The following is a 20901-nucleotide window of genomic DNA, read 5'->3' as shown; positions in this document are numbered from 1 at the left end:
ATTTACAAACCGCAATACAAATATTAGAAAGACCTGGGGCGGGATTCTCCCCTACCCGGCGGGGCGGGGGGTTCCGGCGTAATAGAGTGGCGGGAACCACTCCGGCGTCGGGCCGCCCCAAAGGTGTGGAATTCTCCGCACATTTAGGGGCCAAGCCCTCACCTTGAGGGACTAGGCCTGCGCCAGAGTGGTTTCCGCTCCGCCGGCTGGCGGGAAAGGCTTTTGGCACCACGCCAGCCGGCGCCGAAAGGTCTTTGCCGGGCGACACATGTGCGGGAGCGTCAGCGGCCGCTCAAGGCATCCCCGCGCATGCGCAGGGGAGGGGGTCTCTTCCGCCTCCGCCATAGTGAAGACCATGGCGAAGGCGGAAGAAAAAGAGTGCCCACACGGCAGAGGCCCGCCCGCCGATCGGTGGGCCACGATCGCGGGCCAGGCCACCGTGGGGGCACTCCCCCGGGGCCAGATCGCCCCGCGCTCCCCCCGCAGGACCCTGGAGCCTGCCCGCGCCGCCTTGTCCCACCGTTCAAAAGGAGGTTTAATCCACGCCGGCGGGCCAGGGTTGACAGCGGCGGGACTTCGGCCCATCGCGCGCCGGAGAATCGCCGGGGGTGGGCCCGCCGACCTGCACAGCGCAATTCCCGCCCCGCTGAATCTCTGGTGGCGGAGAATTCGGGACACGGCAGGGGCGGGATTCATGCCAGCCCCCGGCGATTCTCCGCCCCTTTTTCCCAACAAGATACTGAAGGTGAAAAAAATCTCATGGAAGGCCTATAGCTCAAAACAAATAATATCTTAAAAAATATCAAAATAGGTTTGGGAGACTATGTGCTAACGCCGGCATGGGAACAGTGGCTCCACCGATCCTCCATTTGGTGGGGGGCTAGCAGGCATGCAGCATAGAGCCTCTGGCTTTAGCTGCGGATACGGCCGGAGAATTGCCGGGTCCGTGGTCGCAAATGCGCACGGTGGCGGCAGCGGCCGCGCTGTGCAATATGGCGGTAGCTGCGTGTGGACCCGGCCTGCCAAATAATGCCCCCCTTTGACCATGCTCGCCACCCCCGAACCACCCCCCACCAGTGCCCCCAGCCCCCGCCAAAGCGTCATCTGCCCGTGGAACGCCTCTCACCCGACTGTGGCGGCGCTGGACTCAGTCCGAAGCTGCCATGCTGGGTTCCCCCCAAAAAAAATTGGACACGTGTCCCACGCCATCGGCAACTCGGCCCATCAGGGGCGGAGCATCGCAAAAGCGGAGCAGTGTTTTGGAGAGGGCGGAGCATCGCAAAAGCGGCGCTGCCCCCGATTTCGGCGCAAATGGGGATTCTCCGGCTGATCGCGAACGCGATTCCGGCGTCGGAGACCAGAGGATCCCGCCCTTGATATTTAAACATTAATTTGTTACTTTTGTAAACAAATGATTTAATATTTTTTCTGGCATGATGTCGACTGTTTACCTAAATGTAGGCAATGCTGAGGGAAAAATAATGTTGTTTCTTAGAAGTCTCACTTAGAAGACAAATTGGGCTCAATCTGTTAGCCCTTTATGCTGGGACTCTCTTTCTCATCCCAAAAAGCTTACATCGACAGCCAGGATTGATAAATGTGTTGATTGCATAATCAATGAGATTGAAAGAGTGAATTTAGTTGTGCAAGAATAGGTTGTTACAGCTTGGATAGCCACTTGCTGAGAGGCTGGTGCTGACAGCAGGGACAGTCTATTATTTAATAAGCATTGAGTGAAGAAATTGCAAGTTATCGGGGTATTACTGGCGTTATTACTTTTGGGAAAACCATGCAGTGGGTCATTTAGCAAGTATATGCCAGAGCTAACTGCTGCATTAATGTGAGTGGGCTTCCCATGTTTATTGAAATTAATGGCCGGATTTCAGTTGCCACACCCATAATTTTCTCATACGCACTGGTTGTGTGAAGGGTTTCTCACTAATAGCACGTATGTGTAGAATTAATCTTTCGTATTTCTTAAAGTAAGGGGTAATGGGGTGGGATGTCAGTGTCAGAATAATCATATGTGGACATTGGATGGGTCAGGCTTTATGGTTTGTATTACTTTTTCTTACTTTGGATTTTAGTTCATTCTAAATTGTTTTGATGCAAAAAGGGAACAGGAACACCTTTTAAATGTTGATAAAAAGGAATGCTTTTCAGTATAAAAAGTTAATTGCCGTATACACATGTTGATGGACTGAATAGTGTTCTGGTTTGCGAATGCCTTGGCAGTAAGTGGGCTGAAATCTGATGACCTCAGGAACTGCATGGCATTGACCCACGTGCTTTGGGTTGCATGGTTTCGAAAGCTCACGGCCGCAACGGTACATGCCTGCGGGCTTAATACGTTGACGTGGATGTTGTTCTGAGACATGTTGGAACTCACCAGCATTTACACTGCATCACTCAGAGCTGCTGCAGTGAGAGTATTCTACTGATTTCCAACAAAAATACAGCAAGCTACAGTGAATTGTAGTAAGCTGGAAATGGTGCGATGCAGTGCACTAACATTTCAGCATAGATTCCCAATGAGTCAATTCTGAGATCATTTGGGCCAGTCGATTGTTCATTTGAATGGAATCTATTGTACTGAAACACATTTCAGAAGGGAGAGACATTGTTCTCTAAAGACCTAATGGGGTGCCTCATCTTGCAGTCGAAGGAATTGAAGGCCATTCCACAACTGCTCAGTGATTCAATCTGAAGGGAATCCCTGGTTTAGTGTTGGTTTTCAATTCAACGCAGCCTTTGTTGTGGTTGGATAACATTAAATCTCTGCCCAAAAAATGGAAGGCAGCATAGTTTAACTTGTAACAATAGGTATTCTTATGAATAATCTTTTAGCCTGTTAGGGCCAATGGCTTCTGCAAAAGTAAACATTTGTTGCAACAATTCATTGGTTAACAAAACCCATCTTGGATTTCCAGCAAAACAGGATAATTCGGCGAAATGATCAAAACCTTTGCTCCCACTTGCTATAGGTTTCCAGCCATAATTCTTCAACAAGATTCTGATTTGATCACTAATCAATGGCAGTGGATTATTGACCTTTAATTCTAACTTAACCTTAATTGCACTATTCCGAAGCCCCAGTTATTTCTAATAAATGCCTCATTCACCTTTGGATTTTCCCCCGCATTCATGCGTTTCAGGAACGTCGGTGCTGCGGAACTGTTGTAATTTACATCATCCATTAACAGCGCCAAACAAGCTCGGGTTTTTTGTATATGTCAGAGATTAAATAGGGTGTAAGAGTTTGCCTTCTCCACACCGATGTGCTATAAACCATTTTCAGATCATGCGAACTGCACCAAAATAAATATGTTAAACTGCCAATTCTCTGTCAATTAGAGCTATGGGGCAAAATTCTCCGGTATCGGCGCAATGTCCGCCGGCTGGCGCCCAAAACGGCGCAAATCAGTCGGGCATCGCGCCGCCCCAAAGGTGCGGAATGCTCCGCATCTTGGGGGCTGAGCACCAACCTTAAGGGGCTAGGCCCGCGCCGGACTAATTTCCACCCCGCCAGCTGGCGGAAAAGGCCTTTGGTGCCCCGCCAGCTGACGCGGAAATGACATCTCCGGGCGGCGCATGCGCGGGAGCGTTAGCGGCCGCTGACGGCATTCCCGCGCATGCGCAGTGGAGGCAGTCTCTTCCGCCTCCACCATGGTGGAGACCGTGGCAAAGGCGGAAGGAAAAGAGTGCCCCCACGGCACAGGCCCGCCCGCGGATCAGTGGGCCCCGATCGCGGGCCAGGCCACCGTGGGGCCCCCCCGGGGCCAGATTGCCTCGCGCCCCCCCAGGACCCCGGAGCCCGCCTGCGCTGGCTTGTTCCGCCGGTAAGGTAGGTGGTTTAATCTACGCCGGCGGAACAGGCATTTTAGCAGCGGGACTTCGGCCCATCCGGGCCGGAGAATCGCAGGGGGGGGGGGGCCCGCCAACCAGCGCGGCCCGATTCCCGCCCCGCCGAATATCCGGTGCCGGAGAATTCGGCAACCGGCGGAGGCGTGATTCACGCCAGCCCCCGGCGATTCTCCGACACAGCGGGGGGTCGGAGAATCTCGCCCATGAATTCTCACCCACAAGAACATAATTTAAATGGATTAAGTTATTTCAATCAGGATCTTTGCAGGAGGCATAAAAATTACTTCAACTTGGGTTGGATTTAAATCCAGGTCATGGAGTTGAGAGGACAATAAACTAATACACTGTCCAGCAGATCCAATTAATCTTTATGTACTTGTAATAGCTTCCACTTTATATGGAGTAGCTTGTGTCATTATTTGAAATAAAACTTTCATCCACTCTATCACATCATTCAGAGGGAAGTCTTTATAACCCTATCTAATGAGGCAATTTTACTGAGGTGATTTTTAATTAATGAGGCATTTTCCATTGGAGTAATCAAGATTAATTTTCCACTCGCATGAAGCAAGCCTCATATTGCATTGTTATTAAGTAAGTGGTTCATCTGTGCAAAAGTTATTAAATGCAATATTTTTTTAATAGGGTGAGACTATCTGTAGATGGCAGTCATTCTTTGGCTTTGCACTGATTGCACTATAATGGCAGTTAGTGATCAACTAAATTGTGAACTTTTCAGGTAATCTCCTGAACACTAAACATTTTTAAAAAATTTAAATGACCAAAGGATAATGATTGAAGGCCAGTATACAGAACTCTGCAGATGTGTTTAAGTATACAGGCAGAGAATAATCCTAGTCCTAAATGGAAACCAGAATAAGTACCAACAAACGCACTGGCTCAGATTTTCGCTATGACGGGAACACTCTCTGTCACAGGGAAAATCCTGCTAAGTGGGCAGTAAGAACAAACACAATGGCTCAGATTTAATCCACAACAGGAAGGCTCTCTGTCATGGTGAAAATCCTGCAACTAGCTGAAATTTCTAAGTCCTGCTCCCAAACCAGCATTTCCCACCTTCACAGAGGTGGGAGTAAAGCCAGTCCAAGGATCATGCATGTCATTTAAATCACCAGCTCCTTCCAATGAAGTAAGATTGATACTCCAGGAGTATGCATTAAGAACAGGTAAGCGGAGGTCTTAACTTGGTGAGTTTGTTTTGATAGCCCTTTGGAGAGGTAAGGTACCCCTTTGGATAGTATCTCAGACCACTATGGAAGAGGTAAGGCACAGTTTGTGATTGTTAAAACTGAACATGATTATGCATTTTTTTGTGTACAAACTAATTGGAACCCTACATCTGTCAAAGAACTGCTGAAGAACTGTCCAGCTGTCAAAGCTGTCAAGTATGTGTAAAAGCTGTCGAAGAACTGTCCAAGTACATTAGGTGAGTTAGCAAGAGGGGGTAAGGGCAAAGGCTGATGGGTGAGGTTCATGGGTTGGCATGAGCTGACACTAAGTTAGCACTGGGGATATGCAGGACCATGGGGGCTGGAGGGGTTTGTGTTATCATAGCAGCTTTCCAGGCCATGAGAGTTGGAGGGGGCTTGGCTTGGCATAGGTTGTCATGGATGGGGAGATAAGGGCTGTGTGTGGGGGGTGGGGGCTGTGATTTTCTTTTACTAAATTAGATAGCGTCGAAGCACAGAGGCAGGCCTTGTGCCCTGCCTGCCTCCATACCCAGCAACCTCCACACTATTTCAGCCTACCTCCACTGTTATCCCCGACTGAAAATCCAAACTGTGGGTGGACATTCTTAAATGTTGGGTCCGCTGTGCTGGGTAATCTCCTGAGTCTGGACAGTTTGACCTCTGGACAAGAATCTGGGCCTGTGCATTCATGCTGCTCTGAAATTGGCAGATGTTAAATCAGTATCTGTTCAATAAATATGTATATTTCAGAGCTTCACAAGAATATTGTGAATGCCACTTCAAAGGTGACTGAAAGAAATGGATATTCATCTTTCAAGGGCAGCAGATATGCTGGAAATTCAAAAAAACTGTTTCTTAAATAGTCTTTTCACTCCATTTCCCTTTCCATGCACAGTAATGTAATCTTGGAGCAACTAATTTGGATAAAGCAGAGAGAACTTGTGTTTGATAGTGGTGTGCAAGTGAGTAAATGGAGTTTGATCAAAATATCAAAGGCTGTCACTTCAGCACTGCACCGTCAGAGGTACTGCCTTCCAAATGAGATGTTGAAACAAGATCCTTTTTGCCCTCCCAGGTGGATGCCAAAGATCCCACGGCCACTATTTTGATGAAGGAGTTCTCCCCAGTGTCCTGGACAATATTTATCCCTTAACAAACATCACAAAATACACATTGTCCCGCCATTACCACATCACACCATCTGTGGGAGCTTACTGTGTGTAGACTGACTGCGGCGTTTCCTACACTGCACCAGTGACTACATTTTGAAAAATATTTTGCTGTCTCTAAAGCACTTTGGGATGTCTCAAGGTCATGAAAAATGCTGTCCAAATGCAAGTCCCTTTACTTATTTCTATCAGTGCTGGAAAGTATGAGTTGGCAGTGATAATGCCTCAGAGTAAGTCGGGACTGAGAAACATTGCGATGTTATCGAGCAAGGCATTAGGTGAAATTGTGGTTTAGGGTGGAGCAGGAAGTGTTGGAAGACGACAAGAATATTATTAATAGTATTAGGAGTGGGAGATTTTATAGGTAGGGCATAGACAACGTTAGCAGCCATGGCACAATTCAAAATGTTATGTTACCTCTCTGGCGCCATTGTGAAGGATATCATGCTATGGATGGAAGATCTGTGGAGATGTTGGAAGAGTTGATCATAAAGTAAACAAGGAAAACATATTTTGTGTGGTTGAGGACTCAGCGATGGGAGGTCGGGGTTGGGGGTGGTCACCAAATTAAAATTATTATTAACAGAGAGAGAAGAGAGGGTGGGAGCAGTTTCTTTATATGGAGAGTTGTTGGAGCATTGACTGCTTTCCCACAGGGAGTGGTTGAGACAGAAACCATTGTCTTTTTAAGTGAAGATTGGAAACATATTTCAAGCTCCAAGCTGAGACAGATACAAAGCAAGGGAGAAAGAGTATGACAGAGGGATTTGTTCTGGATTGCTCTAGCAAATTGCCAGCAGAGAAAGATGATGGGCTGAATGGTCTCGTTCAAAACTGCAAACTTCTATCATTCTATGACATATCTTGGAGTAATGCCTTTTGTACTTATCATCCTTGTCAATATATTTGGTTCTAATGGTAGTGCGGTGGAGAATAATTTTTCAAAATGCAGTGTTGCTGATGGATATAACATAAAATGGCAGACTGGACAGCAAACTTACCTAATGCAAAGTGCAAAATGAGCACTTTTTTCAATGACTCAAACTGCGGTCAGCTTACTTGAGCACACCAGATCCCAGGTCTCCTGATGTGTAAATATTTTATATGGGTGAGGTGCCAGCTGTGAATTGAATCTTGCTTGAAATCGTGGGATTTTGCTCGGAGGACCTGGTTTTAATCGTTGTATAATGTTAATGAGGCTTGTGCTTGCGTGTAGCGCAGACTCATTCTATCCCACAATACTATATGTCACAAAATGTAGCGCTCAGCGAATTGGGCCTGCAACCTCCCACATGGCTCCAGGCTGCTGGAAGAGTCTCAGAAGATCAGTCTTTTGCTTCATGCTTTCCCAAATGTGAATATAAAATTAGAGACTTTGTTTGAAAATGAGGATGTGAGGCCCTGCTCCTCTCTGAATGGCTGCACTTTCAGTTTGGTATTGATTTGAGTGGAATCCTCTCTAGCCAAAAAAGAAAATCAAATGTTTTCAAAAATACCAAATGTAACTATAATTACAGTTTCTTAAAATATACGGCATGTGGTGAATAATTAGAAATGAGTCATTGTATGGGACTTTTTGTAAAAAGAATTAGAACCAGCTTCAATGCAGCATATCTTACATTAGGATAACGTTATCATTCAGAACCGTTTGGATTTTCTATTTCAGTCAATCATTTTGTGAAATAAAGTACGGGTTTGCAGGAATTGAAAGTACAACATTCTGAATAAATGTGAGTCAGTAAAATTTCCCTTCATTTTGATTCCGAGGGCAGCACGGTAACATGGTGGTTAGCACAATTGCTTCACAGCTCCAGGATCCCAGGTTCGATTCCCGGCTTGGGTCACTGTCTGTGCGGAGTCTGCACATCCTCCCCGTGTGTGCGTGGGTTTCCTCCGGGTGCTCCGGTTTCCTCCCACAGTCCAAAGATGTGCGGGTTAGGTGGATTGGCCATGATAAATTGTCCTTAGTGTCCAAAATTGCCCTTAGTGTAGGGTGGGGTTACTGGGTTATGGGGATTAGGTGGGGTTACTGGGTTATGGGGATAGGGTGGAGGTTTGGACCTTTGGTAGGGTGCTCTTTCCAAGAGCCGGTGCAGACTCGATGGGCCGAATGGCCTCCTTCTGCACTGTAAATTCTATGTCTATGTCTATGTAGCTGTCTGTGTGGGGTCTGCACGTTCTCCCCGTGTCTGTGTGGGTTTCCTCCGGGTGCTCCAGTTTCCTCCCACAGTCCAAAGATGTGCAGGTTAGGTGGATTGGCCTTGCTAAATTGCCCCTTAGGATGGGGTTTCAGGGCAAGGGATTGGGCCTAGGTGGGGTAGTCTTTTGAAGTGTCAGTGCAGATGCGATGGACCAAATGGCCTCATTCTGCATTGTAGTGATTCTATGAAAAGCCTGCTCCACTTAACAAAACGCATGTAGGACAACAGGATCCAACATAAATGGTATTCTTAACTCAAAGCATATTAATAAGAGAATATTGGATTGAACATTGCATTCAATCTTCCACTTGGGCAGCACAAAACAAAGTTGCAGCATCACTTTTGTAATTCAAATCCTCCGTTTATCAAATCTGTCTGATGCAATCTTTTTCTAAACACCTTTGCCTTAAAATTGAGCTCTTTGGCCATTATTGTGCAAAAGATGAAACTTAATTTTCTCAAATTAATTTCTCCTCTAAATATAGCAGGCTAAGGAATTTCACACAGGCAGCTGTAGTTAATTGTTTGGAACTAATACTTGAAGAGCCCAAATTCAAGGCTTTTGTAATATATATGTCCGTTGAACTCTGTGAAGTGCTTCATTTGATGCACTGGCCTGAATTTTCATCCGCGAGGCAAGTATCAGTAGTTGGGAAGATTCCTGGCTTGGCCCATCCTCCATGGGAAAAAATGCTTGCAAAGAGGATTTTTATTGTTGGGGTGCAGGCTAGAATCAGCCAAGTCAATCAGGGAAAAGGTTTGGAGGCAACCACAGTGTTCAATCTGCAGGGGCAAGTTATTTCAAAGGCCCACCTCAGTGCCTTTGGACTTTATCCCAGTCTCATTAAAGGCTCTCGAGCCCTGACCTCTCCCCATGCCACCTCATGGCCCCAAATCACCACATATGGCCTCGCATGCCATTCATGCCAAGATATGCACAACAAACGATTACTAATGGCTCTCTGGGTCCTTAGCCAAGAATAAAGAATGAGACTTGGCTGAGAGTACAGAAGTCTATTAGACAGTTCCTCCAGAAAAAACATTGCTTGATTGGCCACTATGGCTCTTTGATCTATACTGTTGATTTCACAATGTTTATTTACACCGGACAAAGAGGTTTGAGTTCTTGCAGTTTCAGCTATTGACACTTTGAATGCTCTAGGTGACTGACACTTTTATTGGGCTGAAGTAAATAGGAGATTTTTTGGGGAAAGTGTAAAGTTATCAATAAATTACTTTTTTGAAAGCTTTGATTTATTACGATATGGAGATGCCGGTGTTGGACTGGGGTGAGCACAGTAAGAAGTCTTACAACACCAGGTTAAAGTCCAACAGGTTTGTTTCAAACACTAGCTTTCGGAGCACTGTTCCTTCCTCAGGTGAATGGATGATTTATGACATCTGACGTCACTTTAGGGTTCATTGGTTCTACACAGTATTTAGTCAATGAATGGGTTTGGAAGTGCCATCGCTAGCATGGTGAGTAAAACGTGATACAGGGGTTTTGGGGGGACATACCTTAGCATCGGGGGCCTGAGAGGACATAGGAGTTTTTGCAGGGTATATATTAGCATAGGAGGCATGTGAGGCCATGGGGTGGATGGAAGCACATAACTCGGCATGGTGGCATCAAGGACAAGAGCAGGTGGGTGAGTGGCATAGCTTGACACGGGAGCATGGAAGCCATAAGGGTTGTTCAGGGGGCATACTTTGGCATGGAGATATGAGGAGTACCTTTTTGAACTTACCTTTTAAAAGGTCCCCCCATGAAGACGATTGTTCACAACACTTCTAATGTGTTGTGGACCATGACCCATTGAAAACTCGACCTGATTCCATGTAAATTGTGGAGGACATGCCTATTTGTGCAAAGGAGCCGGCCAGGTTTGGAGAGCAGGATGTGGGAATTTACCTGAACCAGTCTGCGCCCTTAAAACAGTACACCCCCAAAAAACTCAGAACTCTCATGAGTGGGATCAAGAATCCTGGAAATGGTCCCGGCCAACAATTTAAAGGGCTCTCAAGCCATCCAGACTCGATGAAAACCCAGACCAATAGATGATTTTGGCATGGTAGCGCAGTGGCTAGCACTGTTGCTTCACGGCGCTAGGGTCCCAGGTTCGGTTCCCGCTTGGGTCACTGTCTGTGCGGAGTCTGCATGCTCTCCTTGTGTCTGTGTGGGTTTCCTCCGAATGCCCCAGTTTCCTCCCACAAGTCTCGAAAGATGTGCTTGTTCGGTGAATTGGATATTTTGAATTCTCCCTCTGTGTACCCGAACAGGTGCCGGAATGTGGCGACTAGGGGATTTTCACAGTAACTTCATTGCAGTGTTAATGTAAGCCTACATGTGACAATAATAAAGATTATAAAGATTAGAAATCTTTTCAACTACAGCGTGAATACGAAAACTTTGGTTTTGCATCTGTAAATAGTTGTCTAGAAAACCATTGGTACCACATCTGTTTCACAGGCATAAAGTTCCAGTACTGTGCAGTCTACCATATTGGATAAGACTCCTTCATTGTTGTCCAGGGTGCATGCAGATGGATGTTAAACAGTAATTAAAACATTCACATTTGTAGGACACTTTTATGGAATGGGGTTGCCTCAGCCATATGCAAAATATGGTACAATCATTGCAATAGAGTGAAGAAAGGTTATAGAAGGTAATACTGTGTGGAAGCAGAGAGTAAAAGAACAGTTGACTTTAGTGGTGAAGTCATTGAATTACTTTCAGCATTGCAGCCTTGTCTTGGGAACTGAACTCCTACATTGACCTCTTCCCATTGGTGGGGGCAAAGTTACTTGGATGGATCCCTGTCCTCTAGGGATAATAGGTTCTCTCTCCTCCTATCTACTGTCTGAACCATGGCCTCCAATCAGTAGCCTATCTGCATCTCTTCCAAACACTTTTCTTGCTTTCCTAACCTGCCCTATACCTTCCCTTTAAGAGGTGCAAGCTACCTTCAAGTGGCAACAGAGGCACTTCATTTCTCTCCCAATTTTCCCCCACCAGCCTCCTCCAGCAAGCTTTCTGCTAATGATTAGAATGGCCAGCACTGATTCCATGCCCATAATTATAATGAGGCCCTACTAAAAATTTAACATAGCCTGACACACTGGGATTTTGTGTTACACCACTCTTTATTTTGATTCCAAATGACAGATATAGATTTGATGGAGATGCTTGAAATCATGAAGGGGCTGGACTGAGTATATAGGGAGAAAGTGTCCCCACTTGTAACAGGATAAAGAATGAGTAGGCACAGGTTTAAAGTGATTTGCAAAAGAAGATAAGGTGGTGTGAGAAAAGTATTTTTCACGCAATGAGTGGTTTGAGTCTGGAATGCATTGCCTGGAAGTGTGGTGGAGGCAGATGCGATCGAGGCATTCAAGAGGGCATTAGATGATAATTTGATGTGCAGGGGTACGGGAAAAAGGCAGGAGAATGGCACTAAGTCATTCTTCTCATTAGGAGAGCTGGTGCTGACACAATGGGTCCTCTGTGTCGTAACAATTGTGTGATTCTGTGATAGATGATTAAATGGTGCCATTGGTTTTACTTGCAATGTATGCTCATTCGTAGTGCAGAATTACTTCCATCAGAGGATATTTGCACTGCCGGTTACCCTCAGATCTCATGTACTCAGCAGGAACCCCAAGATTTCTTGAATCCAAGCATCAGGAATTCTTAAGAGGAAAAAAAATATCTTCTTGGTTCCTTTATATTCCAGTGCAGACTTTGAAAAACTAAGCACATTGTAATATTTTGCAGCGCTTACCTTTGTAATATGCAATCAGTTTTTGATAAACCTCCTGCATTGCTGGTATGCAACACATAGTGCCTGCTCAAAGCTCTCATTGCATTTCGATCAGTGCATATCTATGGTATGATATGTCATGCTGTCACATCAATCTTACTGCAAAGACAGTGGCATGCCTGATGATAGCATGACTTTGCATCATGGCATCATCATCAGGGTGTCCTACCGCTGGAGCTGCAACTTTACTGGTTCCAACCGTAACCCATGTTTTTAAGAAAAAAGGTAGGTTTATTTTGATGTGGCAACCCCATTTGTAAAATTCACACAATGGTATTGGAAAACCAACTGTAAATTTTACAATGCAAATTAAAATATTAGACTGATGGAGGTAGGGATAAAAGGCAACTGCCACTTTAAATTGTCGTTTTTGCAAATTACTGTTTTTGAAGCAGTCCTATTTAATGAGAAATGGTTTCTTCACACATTTAATATTCTCTGGATCCATTTGCTTTATTAGGTGGTATGTAATATTCAAATAACACAACAATGATATTGTACATCCGAGTGGAAAAATTCACCTGATTTTTGCATTGGTAGATTCTATTAATAATGTTGTGTCTCTTAAGAATACACCCAAAAGCATCAACTCTCATATTTGAAACTGATTAGTGCTAATTCCATAAACACTGACATTTTAATTATTTTTGATTATTCACCCTTAATGGTGCTCAAATATTTCTTTCAGATGGACAACAGATATGGGAGGTAGAGGCAACAGTGGATAAAGATAAAAGCCAGCCTGTAAGTATAAAGCTGAAATCATTTTCTATCTCAAGTAAGAATCTGTTGGGGAAAGGACTTCCCATTAATACTTTAAAATTTAGATAAATATTATTAACCCTTGTAACTCCTACAAATGTGTCAGAAACTAATGAGAATTTGCTGATGCAGTGTTTTATATTTTAAATAAAGATATTTCTATTGAATTGCCAGCAACAAAAACAGTATTTGTCAGGAATAAAGCAGATTCAGAATTGACCAAAAAGATGCACACTTACACATCAGAGGTAATTTGATTTTAGCAAGATTGAAACAATGCTGTTTTCTAGCTAAATAGGCATTTAATGTAGAATATTAAACCTTTTGAGGACTTGTGCATACATTTTACTATTTTGTTGTCATCATAGATCGTCTGCATGCACAGATTCCATTTTCCAGCGATTCTATTTCTGCACAACCTCCCACGACCCCCACCACCATCTGTCAAGACAACTTGTCTCTCATCTAGGGTGGAGTTCAGTGCTCTCTCTCATGGCAAGTTTGGTGGCAGGGACATTTAATTGCGGATTAAGCTGAGTAGGGACCCCGCCACCTTCCTGCCTCCACCCGGATTAAATTCATCACTGAATGGCCTGTGGTTGACCTTCCTACCTCACCTCCAATTGAGGCTCTTAAGTGGGTAATTAATGGGCATCAATCTGCCACAACTGGTATTAACCCGGTGGCAGGCAAGGGACCTGCAGAGAGCACAACAAGCAAACCCATACGAGATTGCTTGTGGGCTCCCAGGGGGGTTCCCTTGTTCAAAGGCACTCAGTGCCTGATTGAAGAACCTAATATTAGGAGATGCTTTGACACTTTTGGATTGATTCATCTGATGTTCCTCCTGTTGGCCGCTGCTTCCATGAATTTCAATTTTTTCAAAATTCAGTGCCCATATCTAGTCCTGCGCCAAGCCTTGCACATCCATTACTCCTATCCTCACTGGCCTACACCAGCTCTCTATCTGTCAACACAAGTTTAAATCCTCAGCATTGCCTAATGCAAGCAGGGTGGGTTAGGACAATTGATGGTTTTTATATCAGCAAGTTGAATGATTTAGTTCTCTAAAGGCAGGACAAGCAACAAAAACTGGTCTGATGAAGTTTAAAAAATGTATGAACATACTTTTAGGCAAATTGTTTTTTCATGTACATTGCAAGGCCAATATTTTAGGTTTTTGTGAAATTACATTGATCAATAATTCTGTGAAGAATGATTACTTATATTGCGATGTTTTTAAATCAATTAAAGCACACATTGGTGAAATGGTGTCACTATATATAGCATCGGTATGAGGAACAAAGTTATGTGTATTTAAATAGAAATGTCAGTAATGATAAAACATAATCGTATTCCACTGTAGAGTGTAATTAGTTTTATTGCAGCTTATTGCATTAATAAAGTTTCCTTTCCAGGTGTACATGAGGGAAAAAGTGAATCTAATTTAATCTGACTAGGAATTGTTTACTTAGTTAACTTTCTCAAATTCTCCATGAATGAAGTTGAGCAGAATTTTCCATTTTATGGATTTTTGTATAGAAGTTACTTTTCTCAGTCTTTATGGACCCTTGCACTATGCAGCATATACTGTTTATTACTTTATAAGAGGGAAGATTTATAGCCTGCTCGCACATCTCTGTTGATGGCCTTCCATAACTGAAGTTGATGATTCTAATGCTCTGATGTTTCAATCCCAAAGTGAAATAGGTCACTGGGCAGGATTCTCTGATCCTGAGGCTAAGTGTTGACGCCGTCAGAAACGCTGTCGTGTTTCCTGACGGCATCAACATGGCCTCAGGATCAGCAATTCTGGCCCCTACAGGGGCCAGCATGGCATTGGAGCGGCCCATGCCGCTCCAGCTGCTGTTCCCGGCGTCAACTGGGCGCCGTGGGGTCTGCACATGCGCAGTGGCTCCCTTCTCCACATCGGCCCCGATGCAACATGGCGCAGGGCTAAAGGGGTTGGCGCGGAAGAAAGGAGGCCCCCAGCCCAAGAGGCCGGCCCGCCGATCTGTAGGCCCCGATTGTGGGCCAGGCCACAACGGAGGCCCTCCCCCCCCCCCCCCCCCCCCGCCCCCGGTGTTGATCCCCCCTCACCTCCCACAGGCCACCCCCAGACCCTTCCACGCCGGGGTCCCGCCGGCTGAGAGCAGATTAGGACGATGCCGGCGGGACTCGGGGGACGGGATTCTCTCAGTTTGGGGCCAGGCCGGAGAATTGGCGCAACCGGTGCGAATCGCGCCACGCCAGCCTGACACCGGAATGCACATCCCGGGCTGAGAATACGCGGCCCCCGACCGGCGCTGTGCCGACCACACCAGCGCCAATGGCGCTGATTCCCCACTCTGCGGAGAATCGCATCCCGGTGTCAGGGCGGCGTGGGCCCCGGGCTGAGAGAATCCCGCCCACTGCTTCCACTAAGAATGCCTGGGCATGGTTTGAAATTTGCACTCTGGGTAATCCTGAGTGTGTAATGGCATTAACCATTCCATAGGATCTCTGCAGTGCAGCATTCGTCCCATCGGGTCTGCACCAAACCTTCAAAGGAGCACTCCACCTAGGCCCACTCCTCCGTCCTATCCCCGTAACCCTGCGCATTCATCAGAGCCAATCAACGTAACCATGTCTTTGGACTCTGGGAAGAAACTGGATCACTGGGAAGAAATCCACGGTGAGATTGGATGAACTCCACACAGTCACCCAAGGCTGGAATTGAACCCTGTTCCCGCTGTGAGGCAGCAGTACCAAGCAGTATGTCATCCTGTGCCCATAGTATTCAGTTTCTATCCTCTTTTATTAAACAATTAGAATGGTGCACCAGCAACTGATTACGCAGTCACGGCCCCAGCATCTTTGGTGATGTTTTACCTACCGTGCACACGAGGCAGAAAGTGTAGAATAGATGATATGCATACTGATTCCTGCATCTAGGAGCTGCGATGAATTATTGATAAGGAAAGGTCTATAGCAATGATACTTCTGTGAGGATCTTACGTTTGTAGAGTTGTCTGTTGCTAGCAAGTTGCCCCAGATAGGATAGTTGTGGAGCAAATGTGATGATGTTACACAAGCTATCATCCCATGGTGGTCTCAGCAAAGGTTGAATGCAGAGCTCTTTAATGTTTGCAAAACATTAGGCAATAAAAAGCACCAATAACCACAGTGTGAGTAGTTTGGATGACTATCTGCTCAGGTTTATATGCTGAGTAGTACACCCACAATTTTAATCCTATAGGGAAAGAATGCACAATGTATCTAGTTACTGGCAGTTTAATAAAAACAAACCTGTTCATTGCATTTTACAGAGTTTTTTAAAATGGCAAAAGAATGAACAGGGCGCCATTTCATTGCTGCATTTTCATCTTCTGCATCTTTTCTATTCAGAGCATTCTCTTTGTTGAAATTCCGCGCTATCGGAACCAACATATTCGCACAGCAGCCAAGGTGAACTTCTGTGTTGTCAATGGAAAGAGGAAAAGGAGCCAGCCACAGAGATTTACATATCTACCTGCAGGTAAGTAACGTGGAGAGACCTCTCGTCCAAACTGTTTGACATAACTGAACCCGAAAAGGTGTTTGGGTTCTGTCAAGGTCAAGCTGCTGTTTGGATGAAACATGCTACCCATCTGACTTACACTTGGGCAAGGAATTGAATGGAAAAAAAACAGCTGCAGTCAAAACCATGTCTCCAGGCTAACTGAATGCAAATGTTGCCAAGTTTTCTTTTAGCTATCTTGAAAGCTGAAGGAAGAAGCCAAGCCACATTCAAACAAATGCATATTGTGCATATTTTCTTAGTTAAGTGCATTATTGGTGGTTAGTTTTTGCATGTAACTGAAATTCAAAATCTAGGAAACCCCAACAACTGCTTTCAGGGGTATTTAATGAACTGAGGTTGTTCAGCAATTTTAGTTAATTATAGTTGGACTAGTTGAAATCTTGAGAGGAATAGGTTAGATTAAATTTAGCTTCCATTATTAGAAAGGCTGCATAAGAGAAAGGCCATTGCATACGGCAAGGCTGGCTACAAACTAATTGTTCAACAGATATAGGGCTGGATTCACAGTTCCCGTATATTTCTCGGTGACGCGCCTTTCGCCAGTGGCAGGATTCTCTGTTCCCACCATTATCAATGGGATTTCCCATTGAAGATACCCCGCGCTGCCGGGAAACCGATGGGTGGGGGTGTGCTGCCAGCGGGAACAGAGAATCCCAATGGTCGGAGAATTCCGGCCAAACATTGAGGTGGTTGTTTTTTTGAGAAGCTGAGAGCTATATTTACTGCAAATCTATAATACGTTAGTATTTACACGTTTACTTGCACATCTATTGTTCAATATGCTAAATTGCTCCTAAGAGTCGGGTTGCAGGAATAGGGTGGGGGATTGGGGCTAGGTAGGGTTGTCTTTTGTAGGGTTGATGCAGACTCGATGGGCCAAATGGCCTCTGTCTGCATTGAAGGGATTTTATGAACTGCTAATGTAAAAAAAGGATAAGGTATCCTGTCAAAGTCTGAAACAAGTTCTAATGTTGAGATCCGCTGTTGCTTTTTGAAGATATGAAGGCACGGGAAGCATTCAATTCCGAAAGCACTTATCTGCTTCTTGTCCTGACTTAATACCAGAGAAAAGCCAAATGATCAGGACCAGTGAAAATATATTAAAACCTAAAGCGGCTGAGTTTAATTTATGAGTGATTTGAAATACCGAAGCTGAATTGCTTCTGTAAAAAGGGACAAAGAACACCTTAAAGCATTACTAAAATGTTAGTTCAGTTAGCAATAACTTTCCAGTGCTTCACCAAGTGGAATACAATGGGGTAGTCTGAGATTTAAACGTAATGCCGTTCATTATTCTACTCGTATCATGAATTAAAGACATGCTTGCGTTAAAGGCAAATATGTTTCATTGGTATTGAATAGAAATATTCTAAACCTTGAAGCTCTTTACTTCACATGACTGTCAAGCAACTAATGTCATCAGATGTGAAACCCTTCAATCAACGCTCTAAGTGAAACACTTGGGTTTATAAATGTGATGGTGCCACATTTGTTTTTCCGATACTGAACAGACACATCCAGTTTGATGGGCAGGAATCGCTGGCTCAGTATGACCCAGAGGCTTCTGCCATGTTGGTATAGGATAAATACAGACTCCAAAGCCTGTCCCTCAAAAGGGTGTTTGGTCAGTTTTGTATACAGGTAAGAGGCCAAACCCCTGTTAAAGGACCTTTGTGCATAATTGGACTGCCTGGAACATGGTTGGTACCTGTCCAGTTACATTCCGAGAATTCAGATCTAAATGCAGCTGAACCTTCGAGGAATCTTTGAAGGTGGCACGATGGCACAGTGGTTAGAACTGCTACCTCACAGCATCAGGGACCCGACTTCGATTCCGACCTTGGGTCACTGTCTGTGCGGAGTTTGCATCTTCTCCCCGTGTCTGCATGGGTTTCCTCCGGGTGCTCTGGTTTCTTCCCACACTCTGACGATGTGCAGGTTAGGTGGTGGTCATGCTAAATTGCTCCTAAGAGTCGGGTTGCAGGAATAGGGTGGGGGATTGGGGCTAGGTAGGGTTGTCTTTTGTAGGGTTGATGCAGACTCGATGGGCCAAATGGCCTCTGTCTGCATTGTAGGGATTTTATGAACTGCTAATGTAAAAAAAGGATAAAAGATGTATACCTGAGAGGTGAAGGAGTGTTCTATCCTGGCTTCACATTCAAACCACAGGCTTCTGCCAGTCACTGTGCAACGTTTTTGTTGGCCTCCTGTGCCCCTACCCTTCCTCACCCACCCTCTTTCCCCTCCCCTCCCCTTCCACACCACCAACCCCAATACACACACCTTCCTGATTGCATCTCCTTTCACTTTAAGCGTTTAGCTCCCCACACCAGCACAGAAAATGTATAGGCCCTGGCTTTTAAATTTGTCTTTTAAAAATCCAAGTGCTAAATAGCTTAACTAGTTTGTGTTGTGGCTACATATTTTTTAGTCGTTGTAAATATGTTAATGTGAGTTGAGAGTAAATATACTTTCTCTGTCATTTATTTCAGTGCCTATTATTAAAACAGAGCCTAATGATGAGTGTGAAGATGTCATGTTCTGCAACACTGTACATCATAGAAACATGACTCCGTTTTATTCTACGCAGCAGGTCATGACCCCAGTAATGGTCACTAACCCCACTTCATGCCTTGGGGGAAACATGGCTTCCTGTTGTTCTGGATTTTCTCCACATGATTCTAAGTACCAGCAGCAGAATCCAACAGGGGTTGTCTATCAGAGATCCAGAAGTGGCAGTCCTAATCATCTTGGCTATCAATCATCTGCAGTTATGGTGCCATCAATTCCCATAATTCAAGATGCTCACAAATCAGTGTTGGTGCATGCTGGCTCACCTGCCCAGCCTTCTATGACGCACCATTCTCCAACCAATCAGTCCTCCACCATAATTCATCATTCACATAACAACCATGATACTTCTTCCATGATTCACAATTCTCCAACCAATCATCAATCGCCTCTGATGCAACATTCCCCAACCCACCAGCAGTTATCTTCTCTGATTCACCATTCACCGACTAGCCAGCAGCTGAGATACAGCAGCCACCAGGATTACCAGCGCCAGGTATATTCAGAGAACGATGTCCATGTGCCTATTGTGCGGTCCACTACACCGCAAGCAGTACACCATGTGCAAAAAAATAGTCCAAATCAGTATGCAGCCGTGATCCAGCAACAGCAGCAGACATCCAATGCAGTCCAGAAGGTTTCCAAAAATGGCACTTCACCAACTCAGCTTACATCATTGATACTGGATCAGCAGGAGAAGGAACCTACAGTTACTGGAGTCACAGTCAAGCAGGAACCGCAGAACCTGGACCAGGCATATCTGGATGATGGTAAGAAACAATTCTTGCAATTAAGATATTGGTGCAACTGAAGTACAAGAACCATTACAAAACATAAGTCAGTTTATTATTTGAAAACTAAAATGTTGAGTGTCACAAATCTCCTTTCAAAACAAAATCTCATGCAGGTCTGCCTTGTGATTTTGTACTCACAAAGAGTCTGAAGGCGAGGAAACTGATTCCCCCTGTACTGAGTTTTGTTCACTTATAGCATCAGCTTCTTCCAGCTACTGTATTAAAGAATTAAAGGCAATAGAGATCTCCCTGCACAGCTCTAAATTTGTACCTGAAATCTTAACTTCAGAGAAGTGTCTCTTCCACACTGTTCAGTCACATTTCATTTCCCCCATCATACAATTATATATTTATCCTTATAATTGAAATGATCCTAATAACAAATAACAGCAATTTATTTTATTGTAGACAGGCAAGGAACATTCATTTCATTTGCAATTAATTTTCATCAGTAAAAAGCTTTATCTGTCTCCATAGGTTCAAAGTAATGATTGTTTGGGTCAAAGTACACAGGGCAAAATGTTCCCCTCTCTGTCCTGTTAGTGCAATTTTCATGATATAAAATGTGTCAGTTCCACCACAGGACTGTGCTTGCCAATTTAAGGATACATGTCTCACGTATATTTATTTTTTGCCCACAACCTATTTGGGTCTTAGCACAGGAGTAACATGAAGCTTAAAGGTAAGTAAACTGTTGGTTTGTTTGTCATTTAATCCCTAGTTTACTGATTTGAAAGGGGTTTTCTGGAAAATTATTTTGGGCCTCACCTCAGTGTAGTTTGCCAAAATGTAGGGAAGATTCGATGATAGGTTATTATGGCCTCAGTCGTGTCCTTGCTCTCAGAACTCATTGGCAGCTTTCAAAACTCGGCATTGGAGGTAAATAATCAGCTGTAATCTGACTGAATGTTTTGAATCAAGTCCCCGCAATAATCATTTGTGCACA

At 44.7% G+C, this 20901-nt stretch overlaps 1 protein-coding gene across 1 annotated transcript in view; it reads left to right on the top strand.

Moving 5' to 3' along the window:
- The window catches only part of LOC140406324 (nuclear factor of activated T-cells, cytoplasmic 2-like), a gene marked incomplete at its 3' end in the record, with an annotated part of 137945 nt that overhangs the window by 67517 nt on the left and 49527 nt on the right, over nucleotides 1-20901 (top strand). The window contains exons 4-6 of the mRNA XM_072494442.1: nucleotides 12955-13010; nucleotides 16416-16545; nucleotides 19083-19931. Of these exons, the coding sequence (XP_072350543.1) occupies nucleotides 12955-13010; nucleotides 16416-16545; nucleotides 19083-19931 (1035 nt within the window). The remainder of the gene's footprint in view (nucleotides 1-12954; nucleotides 13011-16415; nucleotides 16546-19082; nucleotides 19932-20901) is intronic.

The sequence above is a fragment of the Scyliorhinus torazame genome, unplaced genomic scaffold (assembly GCF_047496885.1).
Source record: "Scyliorhinus torazame isolate Kashiwa2021f unplaced genomic scaffold, sScyTor2.1 scaffold_482, whole genome shotgun sequence".
In the NCBI taxonomy this organism is placed as follows: Eukaryota; Metazoa; Chordata; class Chondrichthyes; order Carcharhiniformes; family Scyliorhinidae; genus Scyliorhinus; species Scyliorhinus torazame.
The sequence above is the reverse complement of the archived record's forward strand: the minus strand, read 5'-3'. Positions and strand labels throughout refer to the sequence as shown.